Here is a 17,738-nt window from a genome sequence, read left to right as displayed (position 1 = left end):
AGAGGTGTTGGGACTAGATGATCTTCAGAGGTCCCTTCCAACCTCCACCATTCTGTGACTGTGTGATTCTGTTTTGCCATCTGCTTTAATGGTATATGTCTCTGTGTTCTTGTACCCGGCTCTTTGGAATGCACACTACATCATGTATGGGAACAGGAGCAGCCACATCCATCAGCCTGGGATGGGAGAAGCCTTCTGGGTGTGAGAGTCCACCCGATTAAATACTAGAGGACCTGAAAGGAGAAATTTCCTATGTCCAGAAGTCTACCGATCTAGTTGCCCCATAACAGAATGGGGAAGAGAAACCCAAAGAAACTGCAGCAGAGATAACAGGGGTGGACTGAAAGTCAGCACTGGCTAGGTTGTGAAATGAATGGGGAGGGCTGGCAGTTGAACTCTACAGTAATTGGACTGCCTTATAACAAAAGTGCAAGAAGAACCCAAGTTCAAACCTTTAAAAAAAATCTTTAGTGTTTGTTTTCTCCAGTAGATACTATTAAAGCATCTGAGCAGGACCCTTCTCTGCAGGTCCAGCAGTGGCTTAGCTCTCCCAGCAAGCTTTGCCTTGAAGAAGCATGCGGTAACTAGTAACAGTGTGGATACTTCACCCTTTCCTTGACTGATGTGCAGAGGGTTAGGGCCCAGTCAACGAAGGTCACGGTCGTTGACAAGAAGGAGAAAGGCCCAGCTGCCCATCACCAGAGTTCTCAGGGCATGAGAAAAATTGCTTTCCTCTGTGGAGGACAGCTCTAACTAGCCCCTGACAACTGGAGCAGAGAGACATGATAGACTCAGGGTCTGGTCCTTAGGCAGATGGGGGCTTCTCTTCAGGAAAGCTCTCCTCCTTATCCGACGAATTCTCACTCTTCTTCTCAAGGTCAAAGCTCTGGAAAGAAGTAGGACAAGGAAATGCTGAAAATCATGACAGCTACATTCTGCTGTGATTCTTTCAAGCTCAGGCTAGGGCAACATGAGCTCTTCAGAGGGTCGCTACCTCACCCCTTCCAACCTAGATATGAACAGCACACAAACCTAGTGGTGTCACCAGCATAAGGCATATCTCTCCTTCCTGCAAAGTTTCATCCTTCAGTACAAGCTCTGCTTTTACTGAGGCGGAAAAGGGCAGAGCTAATAATCATTTAAGAGAGGAAGGAGTGCAGGAAGTAGGGCCTTTCTTACCTCCAGTTCTTGCATGACCTCATCCATGAAATCTCCTGAATTCTGTTTATAAGCAACGGCCAGTTTGATAGCATCATTGAAGAGCTGATGAGAAGAACACTTGTCACTCAAAGCAAAGGGCACTGGGTTTCTTTAATATGTGGAAACTGTACCCACATCCCAAGGAAAAACAAACAAACAAAAAACCACTCTACAACTACCTCTAGTTAACATGACTGTCATGAGTAGCCACGCAGAAGTACCAGCCCATTTTCTACTCTCTGTGCCTACAGCAGTGTCCATGTCCTTGGACTGTACAGAGTTCTCACAGACATTGAGCCAAACAGCTGTGTTTTACCTTCACTACATTAGTGCCATCTGCAGCAGACACAAAGTAAAAGGGTAAACTGAATTTCCGTGCAAAGTTGAAATTTTTCTGGGTCACCTTCATATCCGCTGGAGGAAAAAAAGCAAAAATGGTCAGTAAAGCATCACTGTAGGCAGAATGTCAACATACACAGGGATGATGGAACAGATGGAGACCAGAGTCTGATTTAGCTGTCATGGCCTGGTCTCTGCCGTACAAGGTCAGGTGAATCCACAAAAGCTAGAGGGTTTTAAAAGCAACAGCATCAGCAGACAATTGGCAAGAAGACAAAAAAAGGAAAGAGTTCTTGTTGCTTTATCCACGGTGTTTGACTGCATTATAGATAGATTCTGATGTGCTATAAATGCATAATGTTTTGCAGCTCAGAACATATCAGTTCAATCACTTTGCAGCAACTATGAATATTTTCTAGGTACATCCCTGTGATTTTGCTGTGTGTCCACATGACCTGGATACCATTGACAGCACAAACCACGCCCCTCCTTCCAGTTTGGGTGTTTTAACCGTACTTGCTCACTGCCCTTATGCCATGTAACCTATATTACTGTGAATCAAAGACAAAAATCACAAATGACAAATGTACATTTTGTACAAGTGTACAAATGACTCAACTGTTATATTTTTTTTTACTTAGCGGGCAATTAGGTCCAGCTACTCCAACATCAGTAGGCCAGAGGCTTTCAGTTTTGGAATAAATTTACTTCATAGTTATAGAACATGCTGACACAGCAGTAACAGCTCAAAGTTTTGACTAACAGACAGCTTGTATGCACAGAAGGAGGATGACTCCAGACAATCTCGCCTCTCTCACAGAAGCAACAGCTGAAGTAGTTCAGACCAAACACCTGCCAGTGAGCACTGCCCAGGCAGCCACTCTCTACCTCCTTGCAGGAAGCTGGCTCCACCATTTCATAGGCTGAGTCTGTGTTAAGAGTGATCATTTCCTTGTCCTGGTGGAATACAGCAAAGGTAAGGGAGAAGACTTTCTTGAAGCAGTGTCCACTCTCACATAGAACACTAGGAGCAGGATTCATCTACACAGAAGTAGTATCTATAATATGACTGTCAACAGCAAGTTCATTTGTCTGGGCTTCCTGTACAGTCCATGCAATCAGTGGATTCAAGGTTGACTTGACACATCCTGTAGGAAAGGCTTTTATTAGGTAAGATCATCATAGCCTAAACCACACCACTGAATCAAATGAACTTCCACAAACTGCAGTGGGAGCCCAGACACCTTATTCAGATGGAGACACCTATTCATAGCTGTGATGACTTTCCACTATGAATGTCAGCAAGGATGCCCGTGTCTGACATGGTACTTGACAGAAAACCAATAGAGCAGGAGACTGTGGACCTGTGGGTATGTCTTCTCTCTTAGATGCTGAGCAGAAAGCTGATGCTGATGCATTATGCACTCTCATGGAATGCGGAAGACAGATCACAACCTAAATAACAGCAGTTATGAAAGCCTAGCTAGCATTCCTAAGAGGAGGCAATCATTCAGTCATCTGCAGTGGAAGGTGAACAAGTTTTCCAGCAGGTATATTTAGATACTGTGGCATGGAAGAGTCCCATGGAAACCTGCACACTGAATTAGCAATGCAAAGGCATTTACTGAGTGCATCAGGGGAAGCCGCAGAATAGATTATGCTCCTTTTCCACCAAGACATCCTGTAATTTTTGACTAAGTACTGCTCCAGCTTTTGTATACTTGCTGGATGAAATGGGCAGCATGGCAAGGACAGAATTGGAAGGACATCGCTTGAATAAATTTTAAATTGATTAAATTTGTATTTTAATTGCTAATAAAACAAGGACAAGAGCCTATAAGACACCGTGAAAGGCCACTAGAGGACCCAGCTATTTATTTGGTAAAACACAGCCCCCTGAGGGACTAATATTCAAGAACTTATCTGGACCCAACAGATGAATGACATTCTTTCACAAATAGGTAAGAAGAGAATAACTTCACAGTTCTGGGAGGCTAAAAGAAGAAGATATACTCACCATCAATTTTATTGGCTACCACAACGCAAGGGATCTCTGGGCGGAATTCTCTCAGCTCCTTGTACCAGCTACTCAGGTTCTTGTAGGTGACTTTTCGCTGCACATCAAACACCTTCCAAAAAAGAACCAGCTATATCATGGGTTCAACGGTAGGACAGCTCCTGATAAAACTACCGCACCAAACATATGTACAGCATCCATAATTTTCCCAGGAGGACATAAACATGGGAAACCGGCCTTTGTTAGAAATCATGAAAGAGAATATGGAGAACATCCAGCAAGCCTTGAAATATGTAGCCAGCCCCCTTCTTTGCATGATGCAGGCAACAGTCCCCCATTTTCATTTACATGCTTATTTCATTCAATGACAAGCACTTTATCACCCATGACATATCACTGGGAAAGACCTGTTCTGCTAAGTCAATAGGGTCAGATGTGAGGCTTCTCTAATATAACAATTACATTAAAATATCAGTAAAGTTGACTGATGCTCACAAGTGATGAGATATAGTGAAAAGTTAGAGTACTAATACAGACCAAGGGACCTAAGTGGGTTAGGAGTCAGAAAACAAAGCTCATTTGAGCTAGAAAAATGGGAAGCTCAAAGTATGTGAAAATAGTAAAGGCAGAAGACCAGAGAAGAACATCTTATGTAGTACCTCTGCAGAACATGTTAAAACTGTTTTGTACTACATAATTCAAAAGTCACATTGCAGAGCAAGAAGAGAGTGCCATTTCCCTCACATCACCTGACAGGACTGCTTCTAAAGAAATGCATTTAGTTGTACATACCACATTATTGGAAACACAGTGATGAAAGAAAGGAAATTTAGAGTAAAGAAAACCCAGGGCATACAGTATTAGTGCTATCTGGAAAGATACAAGAAAGGTAAACATACCCAACTACAGTGGCTTTATCTGGTGAGAGAATAGGAAACAATGTAGGAAAGTTTTTTAAAACAACTGGAAGAGACAAGAAATATAGGACAGTATAATTGGAAAAAGTAACATACAGGCCAAGTGTCAACTGGAACCCCATCAGCCAAAATTCCACCAGATCACAGCTGGGACACTGCCCTTACCATGATACAAGCATGAGCTTTATGGTAATAGGATGCATGCATGCTCTGGAACCTCTCTTGTCCAGCTGTGTCCCAGAAATCTATAAGACAGAAAAACAAACAAACAAACAAACAAAAAACAAGCTGAGGATGATACAATGCCCTAAGTTCTGTTTTCCTTATCACTGAAACCCAGGATGCAAAGACCTGCCCATCTACTCAGGGTCACACATTAGGTTTCACCTCACTAACCTGAAACATTCCAGTACCAAGAAATCATGCAAAACTAGGATCTTTTGTTAGCTACAACAGTGGTATAAACATTCTAGCAAAAGAGAAGTCATCAGATAAGAACAGTAAGATAAAGCTAGTCAAAGGTGAAAAGAGTAGTAACAATGTATGGTACTTTGTCACTAGAGATGACAATAAAAAACAATATCCAAATGTCTTGAGACAGCTTGATTTCTTACGTCTGTGTTAATCTGTGTTAGCCAGGTGCCTGCTAAATGAAAGGTTCCACTGACTCTCCCAGACAGTCTGAATCTGCTCCTTCCAAGGGCACAACTGCTTCTAAGATTATGAAGTTAGCCTGAGACAGACGGGTCCCAATTCATTAAGTACCTTGTATACTAGGTATCATGAAGCATACCTGAACAGTCATCAATATTTTAATGCCATTTTCTGTTTGTGTGCCTCAAGTAGAGATTTTCCCCCCTCCTCTTGCTGGATTTATGGGCTAAAATTTGTGTCTTATATGTTGTACAAATTTATGCAGCTTCAAGTAAGAACCACTAGATGTAGTTATGCTGTCAGCTAGACTGAAGCACCCCAGTCTCCATAAAGACTATTATGCCACTTCCCTTTGTGTCTACTTGGTATTGAAATACAGGTTAGTTTCTGACTGGATACTGTATCTGACTTTCTGGACCGTGACTTCTTAAACTGCCCAAATTATAGGCAAGTATTCATCAGACTACATTTGCATTCATTCTGGGAAGTTTTGCTTAGCTTCTAAAATTGCTTGACTCTTTCAATGTGCCATTCCAGAATCCTCACTTACAAGGAACAAACACCAAGTGACCATGACCTACTGCCAAGGCGATCAGCTCCGGGCAGGCATGTTCTGTACACATCACACAAGGGCGTTTCCTGAGCCAGGGAAGCCCCGGGGGAGTACAGAGACCTGCCAGGGGCCAGCAGCTGGGGTGAGAGCAGCTGCCGAGGCGTGGGCGGCCCAGCACACCCCCACATAAGCAGCCCCTCAGGAGCACAGCGTGGCAGTTGGCGCAGGACGGCGCCCCATGAGGGAAGGCCATTCCACTGGCTGAGTGGGAGGCGTTGAGAACACCTTAACCCTGCAGTCAGGCTCCTTTCCCTGCCCATCTGCACAGATCAGGGGTGCTCACCCTACCTGATCCTCAAGGCAGAATGGTGGGCACTTGTCTCAGGGCAAAGGCCGTGGGTCTGGCTGCGTGGTCTGTGCTGTCTGCCCCAGCCGTGGATGATGCTTCCACCAAGACGGAGCTACTGAAAGGCGAGGCTGCAGCACAGACTCCCGACTGCTTGAAGTGCCTGGATCTTTCCCTTGGGGCAGGGACAAGCGGCAGAACTGCCTGCAGAAGGTAGGAGGACCTCCAGTACCAGGTGGCTGAGCTGCAGGAGGCAGTGAGAAGGCTGCGTAGCATCAGGGAGGCTGAGGAGGAGTTGGATAGCTGGATCCTAGCACGATCTGCAGGGGAATCACAGCGCACAGCCAAACAGCCCAAAACTCCCTCACTGTCACTCACTGAAGGGAGTGAGACCAATGACACTGGAGGGTGGAAGCTGGCAGCAACAAGGATCAACAGGAGGAAGAGTCTTCCCCCAAAGCCTCAGATGCCCTTACAAAACTACTTCACCCCTCTGCAGACTGAGAAGGAAAGACCTATTGCAGGGATGGTGGAGCAGAGTAAGACAACACAGTCTGCTCCCTGTGTAACAACTCGTCCAACTAAGAAAAGGTGACAGGTGATAGTAGTAGGCAAATCTCTTCTGAGGGGCACAGAGGTGCCCATCTGTTGACCTGATTTACTCTTGAGGAAGGTCTGATGCTTACCAGGGGGGCTCATACCAGGGATGTTACCAGGATACCGACAAGCCTTGTACAGCCTAAGGACTATTATCAGCTGTTGCTGTTTCATGTGGTCACCAGCGATGCAGCCAGGAGCAGTCTGAGGAGTATCAAGAGGGATTACAGAGCCCTGGGAGCAGCAGTAAGGAACTCAGGAGCGCAGGTAGTTTCTTCATCAGTCCTGCTGGTCAAAGGGAAGGGGATTGAAAGGGCCACTCAAATTTGGCAAATCAACAGATGGTTACAGGACTAGTGCCACAGACAGGGGTTCAGCTACCTAGACCATGGGACTCGCTTTCAGAAACCTCGTCTGATGGGGTCCACCTGTCAGAGAAGGGGAAGAACATCTTCGGTCACAGGCTTGCCAAGCTGGTGAAGAGGGCTTTAAACTAGAGTTGCTGGAGGAGGGGAACCTCAATCGATCCTGTTCCTCCCAGTTTGATGCCAGTGTCAGCAATAGATGCCCAGAGCCTGAAGAAAGGTCATGGGTCAGCAGGAGAGCACCTGAAGAGCAACACAAAGGTGTTCCAGCCAGTAAGGCAGCTTCATTAGGGGCTCAAATTTAATGTTTCTGTGCTAACGCACGTGGTATTGGAATAAACAAGAGGAGTTAGAGATGTACACACACCTTCAGGGCTATGACTTCATTGGCTTTACGGAGACCATGGGATGGCTCCCATGACTGGAGTGTTAATGGAAGGATACAGGCTCTTCAGGAAGGACAGGCAGGGGAGGCGAGGGGGAGGCATCACCCTCCATGTCAATCAGAAGCTGGAGTGCATGGAGCTCTGCCTGGGGATGAATGAGGAGCTGAGAGCTTATGGGTCAGGATTACAGGGAGGGCAGGGACAGGTGACATTATAGTGGGAGTCTGCTACAGGCCACCTGATCAGGAAGACCAAGCAGATGAGGTCCTCTATAGACAGATAGAAGCAGCCTCACTTTCACAAGCCCTGGTTCTCATGGGGGACTTCAACCGCCACATTATCTGTTGGAGGGACAGCACAGCAGGGCATAGGCAATCCAGGAGGTTCCTGGAATGCACTGATGACAACTTCCTTCTCCAAGTGATAAAAGAGCCCATGAGGAGAGGTGCATTGCCAGACTTCATTCTCACCAACAAGGAGGGGCTGGTGGAGAATGTGAAACTCAAGGGCAGGCTTGGCTGCAGTGACCATGAAATGGTGAAGTTTTGGATCCAGAGAGCAGCAAGGAGGGAGCACAGCAAACTTGCTACCCTGGACTTTGTGAGAACAGACTTTGCCCTTTTCAGGGATCTGCTTGGTAGAGTACTATGGGACAAAGCCCTGGAAAGAAGAGGAGCCCAAGAAAGCTGGTTAATATTCAATGATCACCTCCTCCAAGCTCAGAAGCAATGCATTCCAACAAAGAGGAAATCAGGCAAAAATGGATGTACATGGAGATTCTGGCCAAACTCAAACAGCAAAATGAGACCTTGTGCTTTCTTACACTACAGATACTAGTTGTTTAAGCATTGCAGCATTTCCTAACTCAAAGCAATAATATACACCAGCAAGTCTCTGATAAAGGATCGTCTCTAATTTTGTAAAGCGTATTTCAATCATGAACCAACTGAACAGAATTCAGAGGAAGCATCAAGAATCACCAGAGATCCATCCTGTGAAAAAGGCAGAATAAACTGAAGTTATTTAGCCTAAAAGAGAGAAGAAATAAAGGGAAAAGCTACAACACTCAAACATGTGGAAAACTGATGCAAGCAGAAAGGGGAAAAAACTTTCAGTGCCGTGCCCAGGAAACATAGGAAATAACTGGTTTACCTTGGATAGAGAAGATTCACACTGAGTGTCAAGAAACTTTCTAGCAGTAAGGACACATATATTGGAATAGATGGCCTAAGCAGTCTTTATCATTAGAAGTCTTTGACTAAATGAAATAGGTAAGTATCCGTGAAGACTGTCATTAAGTAAAGAATTTCCCCTGTATAGAGATGTGCTAGATGACATCTCACAGTCCCTTCCAGAGCTGTGGTTTCTGAAAATGCAGAAATTGTAGTGACACAGGCAGCAGTACAGAACTGCAGTGCTTTCATACTGATGGACAGCTAAGCTCTACCATGCCACTCTCTCACTCCCCTTCCTCAAAAGAACAAGGGGAGAAAATGTGATGAAAAAAGTCTTATGGGTTCAGATAAGGACAAGGAGTTCACTCACCAATTACCATCATGGGCAAAACAGACTCACCATGGGAAGATTAATGTAACTTTATTGCCTACTGCTACCAAATTACAGCAGTGAGAACTAAAACCAAATTAAAAACACCTTCCCCCACCATCCACCCTCTTCTACATCTTCTGCCTGAGCTGTGCAGGGGAACGGGGAGTGGTGGATGCATTCAGTCCGTAACACTTCATCGCTGCCATTCCTTCGTCTTCACTGTCCTCCCCTGCCCCCCAGCATGGGGTCCCTCCCATGGGATGCAGTTCTTCCTGAACTGATCCTAGGCTTCCCACAGACTGCCGTTCTTCAAGAACTGGTCCAGTATGGGTCTGTACCATGGGCAGCAGCTCCCACCAAGCCTCCTGCTCCAATGGGGGCTCTTCTCTGAAGGCTGCAGTTCCAGCCTAGAGTCTGCTCCACCATGGAGATCTGCTCTGCTGTGGTACACCATAGGCTGCAGGGGGACAGCCTGCTCCACCATGGTCCTCCATGAGCTTCCAGGGATCTTCAGCCCCAGCACCTGGAGCACCTCTTCCCCTCCTTCACTGACCTTGGTGTCTGCAAGGCTGTTTCTCTCACTTTTTCTCACTCCTCTCTCCCAGCTGCTGTAGCACAGCAGTTTTTTTCCTTTCTTAAATCTGCTCTCCCAGAGGCACAACTAGCATTGCTCATTGGCTCAGCTCTGGCCAGCAGCGGGTCCCTTTTGGAGCCAGCTGAAACAGGCTCTTATCTAACATGGGGCAGCTGCTCAGCTCTTCCCACAGAAGCCACCCCTGCGCGTCCCATCCCTTCCCCCCCGCCCCAGCTACCAAAACCTTGCCATGTAAACCTATTACACAGAATCACAAACTGGTTTAGCTTTGAAGGGACTTCTATCAGAAGGGGGAGTGACAGAGGCGCACAGTGGAGCTTACCTGTTTATCAGTGTGAAACCACCGCAGTTCTGTGATTCTGATTCTTTCGTTCTCCCATTTCCCTGACTACTACAAATCGACATTTGGCATCTCTTTGCCCATTGCAAGTACCTCCCCCGCCGTATTTTGAGGTCTCTATACTGCTGCGTATGCCAGCGGCACCGTCGGCGTCACCCTCCCTCCACGGAGCCGGCACCGCCCCGTCGCCGGGGCCCCCGGAACTCCGGCCAGGGCACTCCGCACTTACCCACCAGGACCGGCTTCCCGTCCACGCGAGCGCGGTGCTTGTACAGCGTCAGGGCGAAGGTGGAGAGCTGCTGGGGGCGGCTGCGACCGCGTTAAGGAGCCGACGGAGGCGCACGTCCCCTCACCCGCAGCGACTGCCGGCGCCGGGCCGGCGTGCGCTCCCCGGCCGGGCCCGCCGCAGCCCCCCCGGGCCGGGCCCGCCGCAGCCCCCCCGGGCCGGGCCCGCCGCAGCCCCCCGGGCCGGGCCCGCCGCAGCCCCCCGGGCCGGGCCCGCCGCCCGCCGCCCCCCCACCGCCGCCCGCTCTGCCGCGCCCCACCGCCCGGCCGGCTGAGGGGGCGGCCCCGGCGGCACGAGCGGGAACTGAGGGGTCCGGGCGGCGCGGCGCGTGGATACAATCCGTCGAGCAGGAACCTCTCCAGCAGCCTGCGGAAAGAGAACGGCGGAGGGTGAGGCCGCGGCCCCCGGGCGCCCCCTCGCCTTCCGCGAGGCCCGGCCGGGCGGCGGGGACCGGCGCGGCCACACACTTGGACTTGCCCACGGCGCTGTCGCCCAAGCAGATGATCTTCACGGCCTCCTCGGCGCCGGCCGCGGCCTCCTCCCGGGCCTGCTCCGCCGCCGCCTCCGCCATGGCGCCGCCCCCGCGTCCCCGCTGCTACGCGACACGCGCCGCCCCGCCGCCCGGCGCCGCCCCGCCGCCCGGCGCCGCCCCGCCGCCCGGCGCCGCCCCGCCGCCCGGCGCCGCCCCGCCGCCCGGCGCCGCCCCGCCGCCCGGCGCCGCCCCGCCGCCCGGCGCCGCCCCGCCGCCCGGCGCCGCCCCGCCGCCCGGCGCCGCCCCGCCGCCCGGCGCCGCCCCGCCGCCCGGCGCCGCCCCGCCGCGCGTCAGCCGTCAGGTGGTCGCGCGGCCGGCAGCGGCGGCGCGATGGCGGTGGCGGGGCGCTGCGGGAGGCCGCTGCAGCTGACGCTGGCGCTGCTGAAGCCGGACGCCGTGGCCCACCCGCTGGTGCTGGAGGTGAGGGCCGGGGGGGCCGGGCCGCCCGCGCCGGGCCGGCGGTCCGCGCCGCCCGCCCAGCCGCCGCGCCTCTGCCTGCCTTCCAGGCCGTGCACGAGATCATCCTCAGCAACCGGTTCCTCGTCGTGCGCGCCAAGGAGCTGCGCTGCGGGCGGGAGGAGAGCCGCCGCTTCTACCGGGAGCACGCGGGTAGGCGGCCCGCGGGTGGCCCGCGGCTCCGGGGCGGGCGGGCCTGGCCGCTGGGCCGGGCCGGGCCGGGCCGGGCCGCGTGACTCCAGGCGCCTTTCTCCCGCAGGGCGGTTCTTCTACCAGCGGCTGGTGGAGTTCATGGCCAGGTACCGGCTGCGTCTGCGGGCGGGCAGCGCGGGGCGCGAGGAGGGAGCTTGCTTCGCGTGGCAGGCGGACCCTTGTCTTGCCCGAGCATCCGGAGGGGTCCGCCTCGGCGTGGGATGCATCTCGGCAGGAGACGGTGCTTGTGATGCGCTGAGGGTGAAAGCTATGGGCTGAGGGGTGGGCAGGTAGCAGGGATCGACCCTGCAGGAACGGCATCCCGGCTGTTTTTGGTTGTCATCACCTAGGAGGAGGTCACATGCATGCTATATTTCCAAACCATGGTCTTATTTTCTAGTGTCGTAGTAGATCTGTATCTCTTCTCAGAGAGCACTGCGTTGTAGTTGCGCTAATTTGCTTCTTGGAGCTTGTCATATTTATAAGAATGAGGAAGTTATACCCTGTTGTAACCTTACCTGTTTCTGCTCTTTCCTTGTCCTTTTCGTAGTGGCCCTATGTGGGCTTATATCTTGGCCCATGAGAATGCTATCACCCTCTGGAGAACCCTGATGGGACCCACCAAAGTATTCCGAGCCCGAAACAGTGTCCCAGACTCCATCCGAGGAGCTTATGGCCTCACTGACACCAGGAATACCACTCATGGCTCAGGTAGGCTTTCTTGGCTGAGTGCTGGGCAGGGACTAGAGATCAGTGAGGAGTGAATGAAGGTGTTCTGGCTGCCTTTGCTTACTTTCTGTTTGTGGTGTCAAAGTTCATGATTTTATCTCTTCTGCAGATTCCACCTGCACCTATGCTGTTACAACCAAGCCTGGCACTTTTCTTTACATCCTTAGCTTCTGCCCTTTCCTTTGAAACGTAGTGCATCTTTGAGGTGCAAGACTATCATCTCTCATCTTTTTCCTCTATTCTAACAGATTCACCAGCATCAGCCAGCAGAGAAATTGCCTTCTTCTTCCCAGAGTTCAATGAAGAGCTCTGGTACCAGCAGGAGGAGCCACATCTGCGCTGTGGTCAGGTGTATTACAATGCAGAGGAGCGTGTTCACTGTGTATTCAAGGATGAAGAAACAGAGTTGACCTGAGTTACCTGGGGGTATGGTTTACTGATCAGGAAGTAGCTTCTAGCCACTCTGTTTGGGTCAGCCCCGTAACAAGATATAGAACCATGACATGTCATGAGGAGTGAAAGGGAAGGAAAGACCTAGTGCACATTACAGAGAGCTGCTTGGGATTGTTGTTCATGCAGCGTGCAGGTTCTGGGACACTTCAGAAAAAGCTTGTCCAGTAGCAGTACTCCAAGTTGATACAGGTATATACCCATGCACTTCACCAATCCCTCATGTACTTTGTGTATGAGCAGTACAGGTGAGTTCCTCAGAGGATTAGCTGAAAATGGGATTGCCTATTTCCAGTTATAGGCGGCTAGGGTATGATTAGCTCTGCCTTATATTAGGCTCCAGATTCTTATTATTTACTCTGTTCTCTCAGTTCCTAAAGGAGGAAGAGGGGAAAAATGCAATGGTGAGCAGTGTAATATTAACTCTTATGTCATCGCTTTCCTGGATCCAAGCTAAGAAAAGATTGTCTTTGGTCTTGCGATTCATATCTTAAGAATCTTGTAGAGGGCACAGTTAAAAGCTGTTCTCTAAACTAAAGCAGCATATGTCGTCAGCTGAGTTTAGTCTGGACTAACGAACCTGGAGCACATCCTGTAGAAGTTGCAGAAAGATGTGGAACAGTCTGGTGCCTGTGAAGCATCTTACATTTTGTGCTTTTAGAGTTTCTGGTTCATGAGCTTAGTATTTCTGGTGAAATTTGTTAGTGGCTTTTAAGGATACGAATATTGTGAATCTATAATAAAGGTTAAAAAAAGGTAGTTGAATGCGGGTACACAGAAGCTGTAGAAGTTCTTCCTGGAGCTCTTTACATTAAGCCTTGTAACAAAATATCTAATGGCAACTCAAAGACTTAATTGCATACTCTAAGATTATGGGTTTGCTATGCACTGAAGCACCGAGTTTCATATCCTTTGTAAATTATATGAACAAAATCTTTCAATCATCCCGATAATTGATAATATTACTATATGGTGGTGCACGAGTGTGCTTTTGATGAGCATGGCAGAACCTTGCATAGTACATTTGTCTTCTTGTACTAATGCATTTTGAGAATGTTTAATGCGTTTAAACAGTCCCTTAATAGCTTCTTCCAGTGCAGATTTTTTTTAATCAAGGTGCCATGTCATACCAAGTGAAATTTCTTTCACGTAATTTCAGATGCACTGTATCAGTGAAGATACGTTTGTAATGTACTTAGGACAACAAGCTTGTTTGCTTGAGGCCTTTTTCTGAAGTTTAACATGACAGGTGTCAATGATAATAGTCGCTACACCTCTGTTGACTGAGCTCCAAATTAATCAGTGTGTTATTTTCTCACGGATCAAAAGCAAGTTTCTCTTTGACTAGTTTAAGACTAAGTTTAAGCTATGTGAAATCTTTGGCAGTTGTTCAAAGTGTTGCCACAGAGCTTCTTTGATTAAAAATACAAACACTTTTTTCCTTCCTTACTATTATATAAGATTAAATGCAGCTGTTATTTTTTTCAGGTACAGATCAAAAGGATCTGCTGACTATTTCTGCATTTTTGCTGCTTTTATTTACTAGCAGTATCCAAAGGTGGATGTGTTCATGACTGAGTATGAATTTATACAAGCCTGAAATCTTGCTGTCCTGAATGCTACTGACAATTGATATTTTATTGGTTCCCCAAATTTGTGTGTGTTTTTTCTTGCAACTGTTAATCATTTTTTTCACCTTTCTTTTTACAATGTGTTTTCTTTATTGGATATTAATTTGGGATGTCATTAAATAATAATTCCTATCTCTGCTGTTCATTTTAAGTGTTTATTTTTCATAATCATTTAAGGTTATTACATTTGGTGAAACTGATACGCTGGCTTGGTGTCATGATGTTTTCACAATATAATTAAGAGCTCACAATTACCAATACTTAGATAGCTGCCAGTTGTTAAGTTAGTATTAACATTTCTTTGGTCTAGCAAGACTGTACTTAAGCAGAGGTAGTCAGAACTGTCAAGTTCCATTTCCCCAGACAAGGTGTTTGTTTTGCAAAACAAAAGATGTTCTGTGAAATTTATCAGGAGAGCTAATATTGAAATTAGATGTTAGATGCAAGAGGTAATGTGAAAAATATTTTTTTAATGTCTAAGGTAGCCTTTGGATTTGAGATGACAGCAGATGCTTATTTTGAGGGCTCTACTGAAATCCTTTCTGCTTTTTTGCCCTTCCTTGTAAGAGCTCGAGATTTTAATATTTACTTTTTTACTCCTTCTCTAGTGACAGTTAGCATGTATTTTGTACACTGTCTGGTGCCTCTTGGTCCTCTGATGATGAGTCACCTTTGATTTTGTAACTTACAGTGATTTTAATTCAAAACAACCTATACCCTTTCTCAGTCTTCTCTTCTTGCTCCCCCATTCCCTGTCCTTAATCTATCTTTAAAGAATAATCAATTCAACTTGTGCTGTGTTTTTTATTTTTTTACATTTGAGTCAAACACCTCTTAAGAAATCTTGGTAATGCCTGGCATATGCTATTTCTTCTTCCATATTGATTTTCAGTTTCTTTTTTTGAGCTCCAAACATTATGGTTTAAAATAGTAAAGGCAAATTATCTGAATGTTGGTTTAGCTTAACTTTGCACTGTTTCATGCTGCAACGTTCTGATGCACAGTAGACAATTGTATATTTGTTGTTGTTGTCCACTTCTTAAAAAGGCTTAAACACCTTCAGCCTCTTGTTTATTTACACCTGAATAACGGTATATACCTGAATATTAGGTATTCAACACCTAGTGGTACTTGAACATGAGACTGAGAGAAGTTTAACCAGTTTCCCCACTGTGGAGGGGATGCTCTGGTATTTCATAAAAATACTGCAGTCTTTTAAGTATAATTTGTCCAACAAATTGCTTAGCTCCCATACCTCTCCTTGGACTAAGGATATGGGATAGATTTCTGAAAGTTACATAGAATTTCTTTTCTCTGGAAAAAAATAACTACGGTCATTTTTAATTTAAGTACGGAGCTTCAACAACAGCTTGTAGAATTGACTTCTCTTTTTTTAGGTGTTTTGTGGAAAATGTGGAAGTCAGGTTTTGTTTCATAGAATCACAGAATGTCTAGGTTTGGAAGGGTCTTTAAAGATCATCTAATTTCAACTGCCTGCCATGGCCTGGGACACCTTCCACTAGACCAGGTTGCTTAAAGCCCCATCCAACCTGGCCTTAAATGCTTCCAGGGATGGGTTATTCAAAACTTCTCTGGGCAACCTGTTCCAGTGCCTCACCACCCTCTGAGTAAAGAATTTCTTCCCAATGTCTAACCTAAGTCTTCCCTCTTTCAGTTTAAAACCGTAACTCCTTGTCCTGTCAATACATGCCCTGACAGAGTCCCTGCTTTTTTTTTGTAGGCCCCCTTTAGGTAATGGAAGGCCCTAACTCCTTCAGCTTGTCTTCATAGCAGAGCTGCTCCAGCCCTCTGATCATCCTCATGGCACTCTCTGGGCTCATTCTAACAGGTCCGTGTCTTTCTTGTGCTCTCTTAAGAGCTGAATGCAGTACTCCAGGTGTAGTCTCACAAGAGCAGAGTAGATGGGGAGAGTCACCTCCCTCATCCTGCTGGCCATGTTGCTTTTGATGCAGCCTAGGATACAGTTGGCTTTCTGGTCTGCAAGCGTACACTGCTGACTACTGTTGAGCTTCTCATCAACCAACACCCCTAAGCCTGTTTTGACAGGGCTGTTTTCAACCCACTCATCACCCAGCCTGTATTCATGTTTGAGGTTGCCTCGACCCAGATGCAGGACCTTGCACTTGGCCTTGTTGAACTTCATGGTGTTAACTTGGGCCCACCTCTCAAGCCAGCCAGTCCCTCTGGGGTACATGATGTCAGTTGCTCTTATCTGCCAATGCGGTAACCCCATTGTAGAAGGCCACCAGATTTGTCAGGCGTGATCTGCCCACAGTGAAGCCATGTTGGCTGTCACCAATTACCACTTTTTTCCATGTGCCTTAACATATTTTCCAGGAGGATCTGCTCCATGATCTTGCCAGGCAGATGTGACACTGTCTTCCTTTTATCACCAATATGCCTATAGAAACCTTTCCTGTTGCTCTTGCTGTTCTTGTCCAAATTTAATTCTAATTGGACTTTAGCTTTCCTAACCTGTTTCCTGGCTGCATGGACAATGTCTCTATCCCTCCCAGGCTTCATGTCTTTGCTTCCAGCCTATGTAGGCCTTCTTTTTCTGATTGAGTTTGGCCAAGATCTCCTTGCTGCAGTGCTGGACATGCTTGAACTTCAATATGAACTTGAATCAAAGGCAGCCAAGTGGTATGTCACAAATGATATCTCTAAAGCGTTTTTCTCTATCCCTTTGGCAGCAGTGTGCAAGCCACAGTTTGCTTTCACTTGGTGGGGCATCCAGTACACCTGGAATTGACTGCCCCAGGGGTGGAAACACTGCTCTACCGTTTGCGATGGACTGATCCAGACTACACTGAAATGGGGAAGCTCCTGAACACCTGCAATACATCAGTGACATTGAGTGGGGCAACACAGCAGCAGAGGTTTTTGAGAAGGGGAAGAAAATAATATAAATTTTCCTGAAAGCTGGTTGTATCATTAAATAGAGTAGGGTCAAGGGACCTCTAGAGGAAATCCAGTTCTTGGGGGTAAAATGACAGGCTGGATGTTGCCACATTCCAACGGATGTGATCAACAAAATAACTGCTATGTCTCTGTCAACTAGCAAAAAAGAAACATAAGCTTTCCTAGGCCTTGTGGGATTCTGGAGAATGCTTGTTCCAGGCTATAGGCAGCTTGTGAGCCCTCTATATTGAGTGACTCAAAAAAGGAACTATTTTTAGTGGAGCCCCAAGAAACAATAGGCGTTTGAACAAATCAAACAAATAATAGTTCATGCGGTAGCCCTTGGGCCTGTCCGTACAAGACCAAGTGTGCAAAATGTATTTTACACTGCAGCTAGGGAACATGGCCTCACCTGGAGCCTCTGGCAGAAAACCCCAGAAAACTCGAGGTCAACCACTGGGGTTCTGTAGCTGGGGCTATCGAGGATCAGAAGCCAATTACACCCCAACTGAAAAGGAGATACTAACAGCATATGAGGGTATTCAAGCTGCTTCAGAAGTTGGTACAGAAGCACAGCTCCTCTTGGCACCACAACTACCTGTGTTTCACTGGAAGTTCAAAAGGAGAATCCCCACTACATGTTACGCAACCAACACTACGTGGAGTAAGTGGGTAGCGTTAAT

At 47.7% G+C, this 17,738-nt stretch overlaps 2 protein-coding genes across 3 annotated transcripts; one reads left to right on the top strand and one right to left on the bottom strand.

The window, feature by feature from the left end:
* Nucleotides 1–445: 445 nt before the first annotated feature.
* On the bottom strand, nt 446–10,784 carry RABL2B (RAB, member of RAS oncogene family like 2B). Its single transcript, XM_083795235.1, has 8 exons — nt 10,611–10,784; nt 10,480–10,509; nt 10,087–10,166; nt 4,639–4,718; nt 3,557–3,668; nt 1,517–1,614; nt 1,180–1,263; nt 446–886 (listed from the first exon to the last, which is right to left on the bottom strand). The coding sequence occupies exons 1-8, from the start codon at nt 10,712–10,714 to the stop codon at nt 806–808; spliced, it is 669 nt and encodes a 222-aa protein (XP_083651361.1). The 5' UTR covers nt 10,715–10,784; the 3' UTR covers nt 446–805.
* A 152-nt stretch (nt 10,785–10,936) lies between these two features.
* On the top strand, nt 10,937–14,265 carry NME6 (NME/NM23 nucleoside diphosphate kinase 6). Of its 2 annotated transcripts, XM_083847746.1 has the most exons (6): nt 10,937–11,095; nt 11,182–11,284; nt 11,391–11,430; nt 11,874–12,034; nt 12,301–12,478; nt 13,991–14,265. In XM_083847746.1, exons 1-5 carry the CDS (start codon nt 11,006–11,008, stop codon nt 12,465–12,467), a joined length of 561 nt encoding a protein of 186 aa, XP_083703872.1. In that variant the 5' UTR covers nt 10,937–11,005; the 3' UTR covers nt 12,468–12,478; nt 13,991–14,265. The 2 variants fall into 2 exon arrangements, with proteins under 2 accessions (XP_083703872.1, XP_083703871.1); XM_083847745.1 differs by having other exon boundaries at nt 12,301–14,265.
* Nucleotides 14,266–17,738: the final 3,473 nt, after the last annotated feature.

The sequence above is a fragment of the Anser anser genome, assembly GCF_964211835.1.
Source record: "Anser anser genome assembly, chromosome: 1".
Lineage (NCBI taxonomy): Eukaryota > Metazoa > Chordata > Aves > Anseriformes > Anatidae > Anser > Anser anser.
Note: the sequence above shows the minus strand (reverse complement) of the source record. Positions and strands in the feature narration are given on the sequence as shown.

Excerpts from the sequence above, each read along its gene's own strand:
- RABL2B (XM_083795235.1), bottom strand. The coding sequence starts at position 10,714 with ATGGCGGAGGCGGCGGCGGAGCAGGCCCGGGAGGAGGCCGCGGCCGGC. Across the intron at positions 10,510-10,610 it reads AGCGCCGTGGGCAAGTCCAA|GCTGCTGGAGAGGTTCCTGC; the intron begins GTGTGTGGCCGC and ends CTCTTTCCGCAG. Across the intron at positions 10,167-10,479 it reads AGGTTCCTGCTCGACGGATT|CCGCCCCCAGCAGCTCTCCA; the intron begins GTATCCACGCGC and ends ACGCGGTCGCAG.
- NME6 (XM_083847746.1), top strand. The coding sequence starts at position 11,006 with ATGGCGGTGGCGGGGCGCTGCGGGAGGCCGCTGCAGCTGACGCTGGCG. Across the intron at positions 11,285-11,390 it reads CTTCTACCGGGAGCACGCGG|GGCGGTTCTTCTACCAGCGG; the intron begins GTAGGCGGCCCG and ends TTTCTCCCGCAG. Across the intron at positions 12,035-12,300 it reads GAATACCACTCATGGCTCAG|ATTCACCAGCATCAGCCAGC; the intron begins GTAGGCTTTCTT and ends CTATTCTAACAG.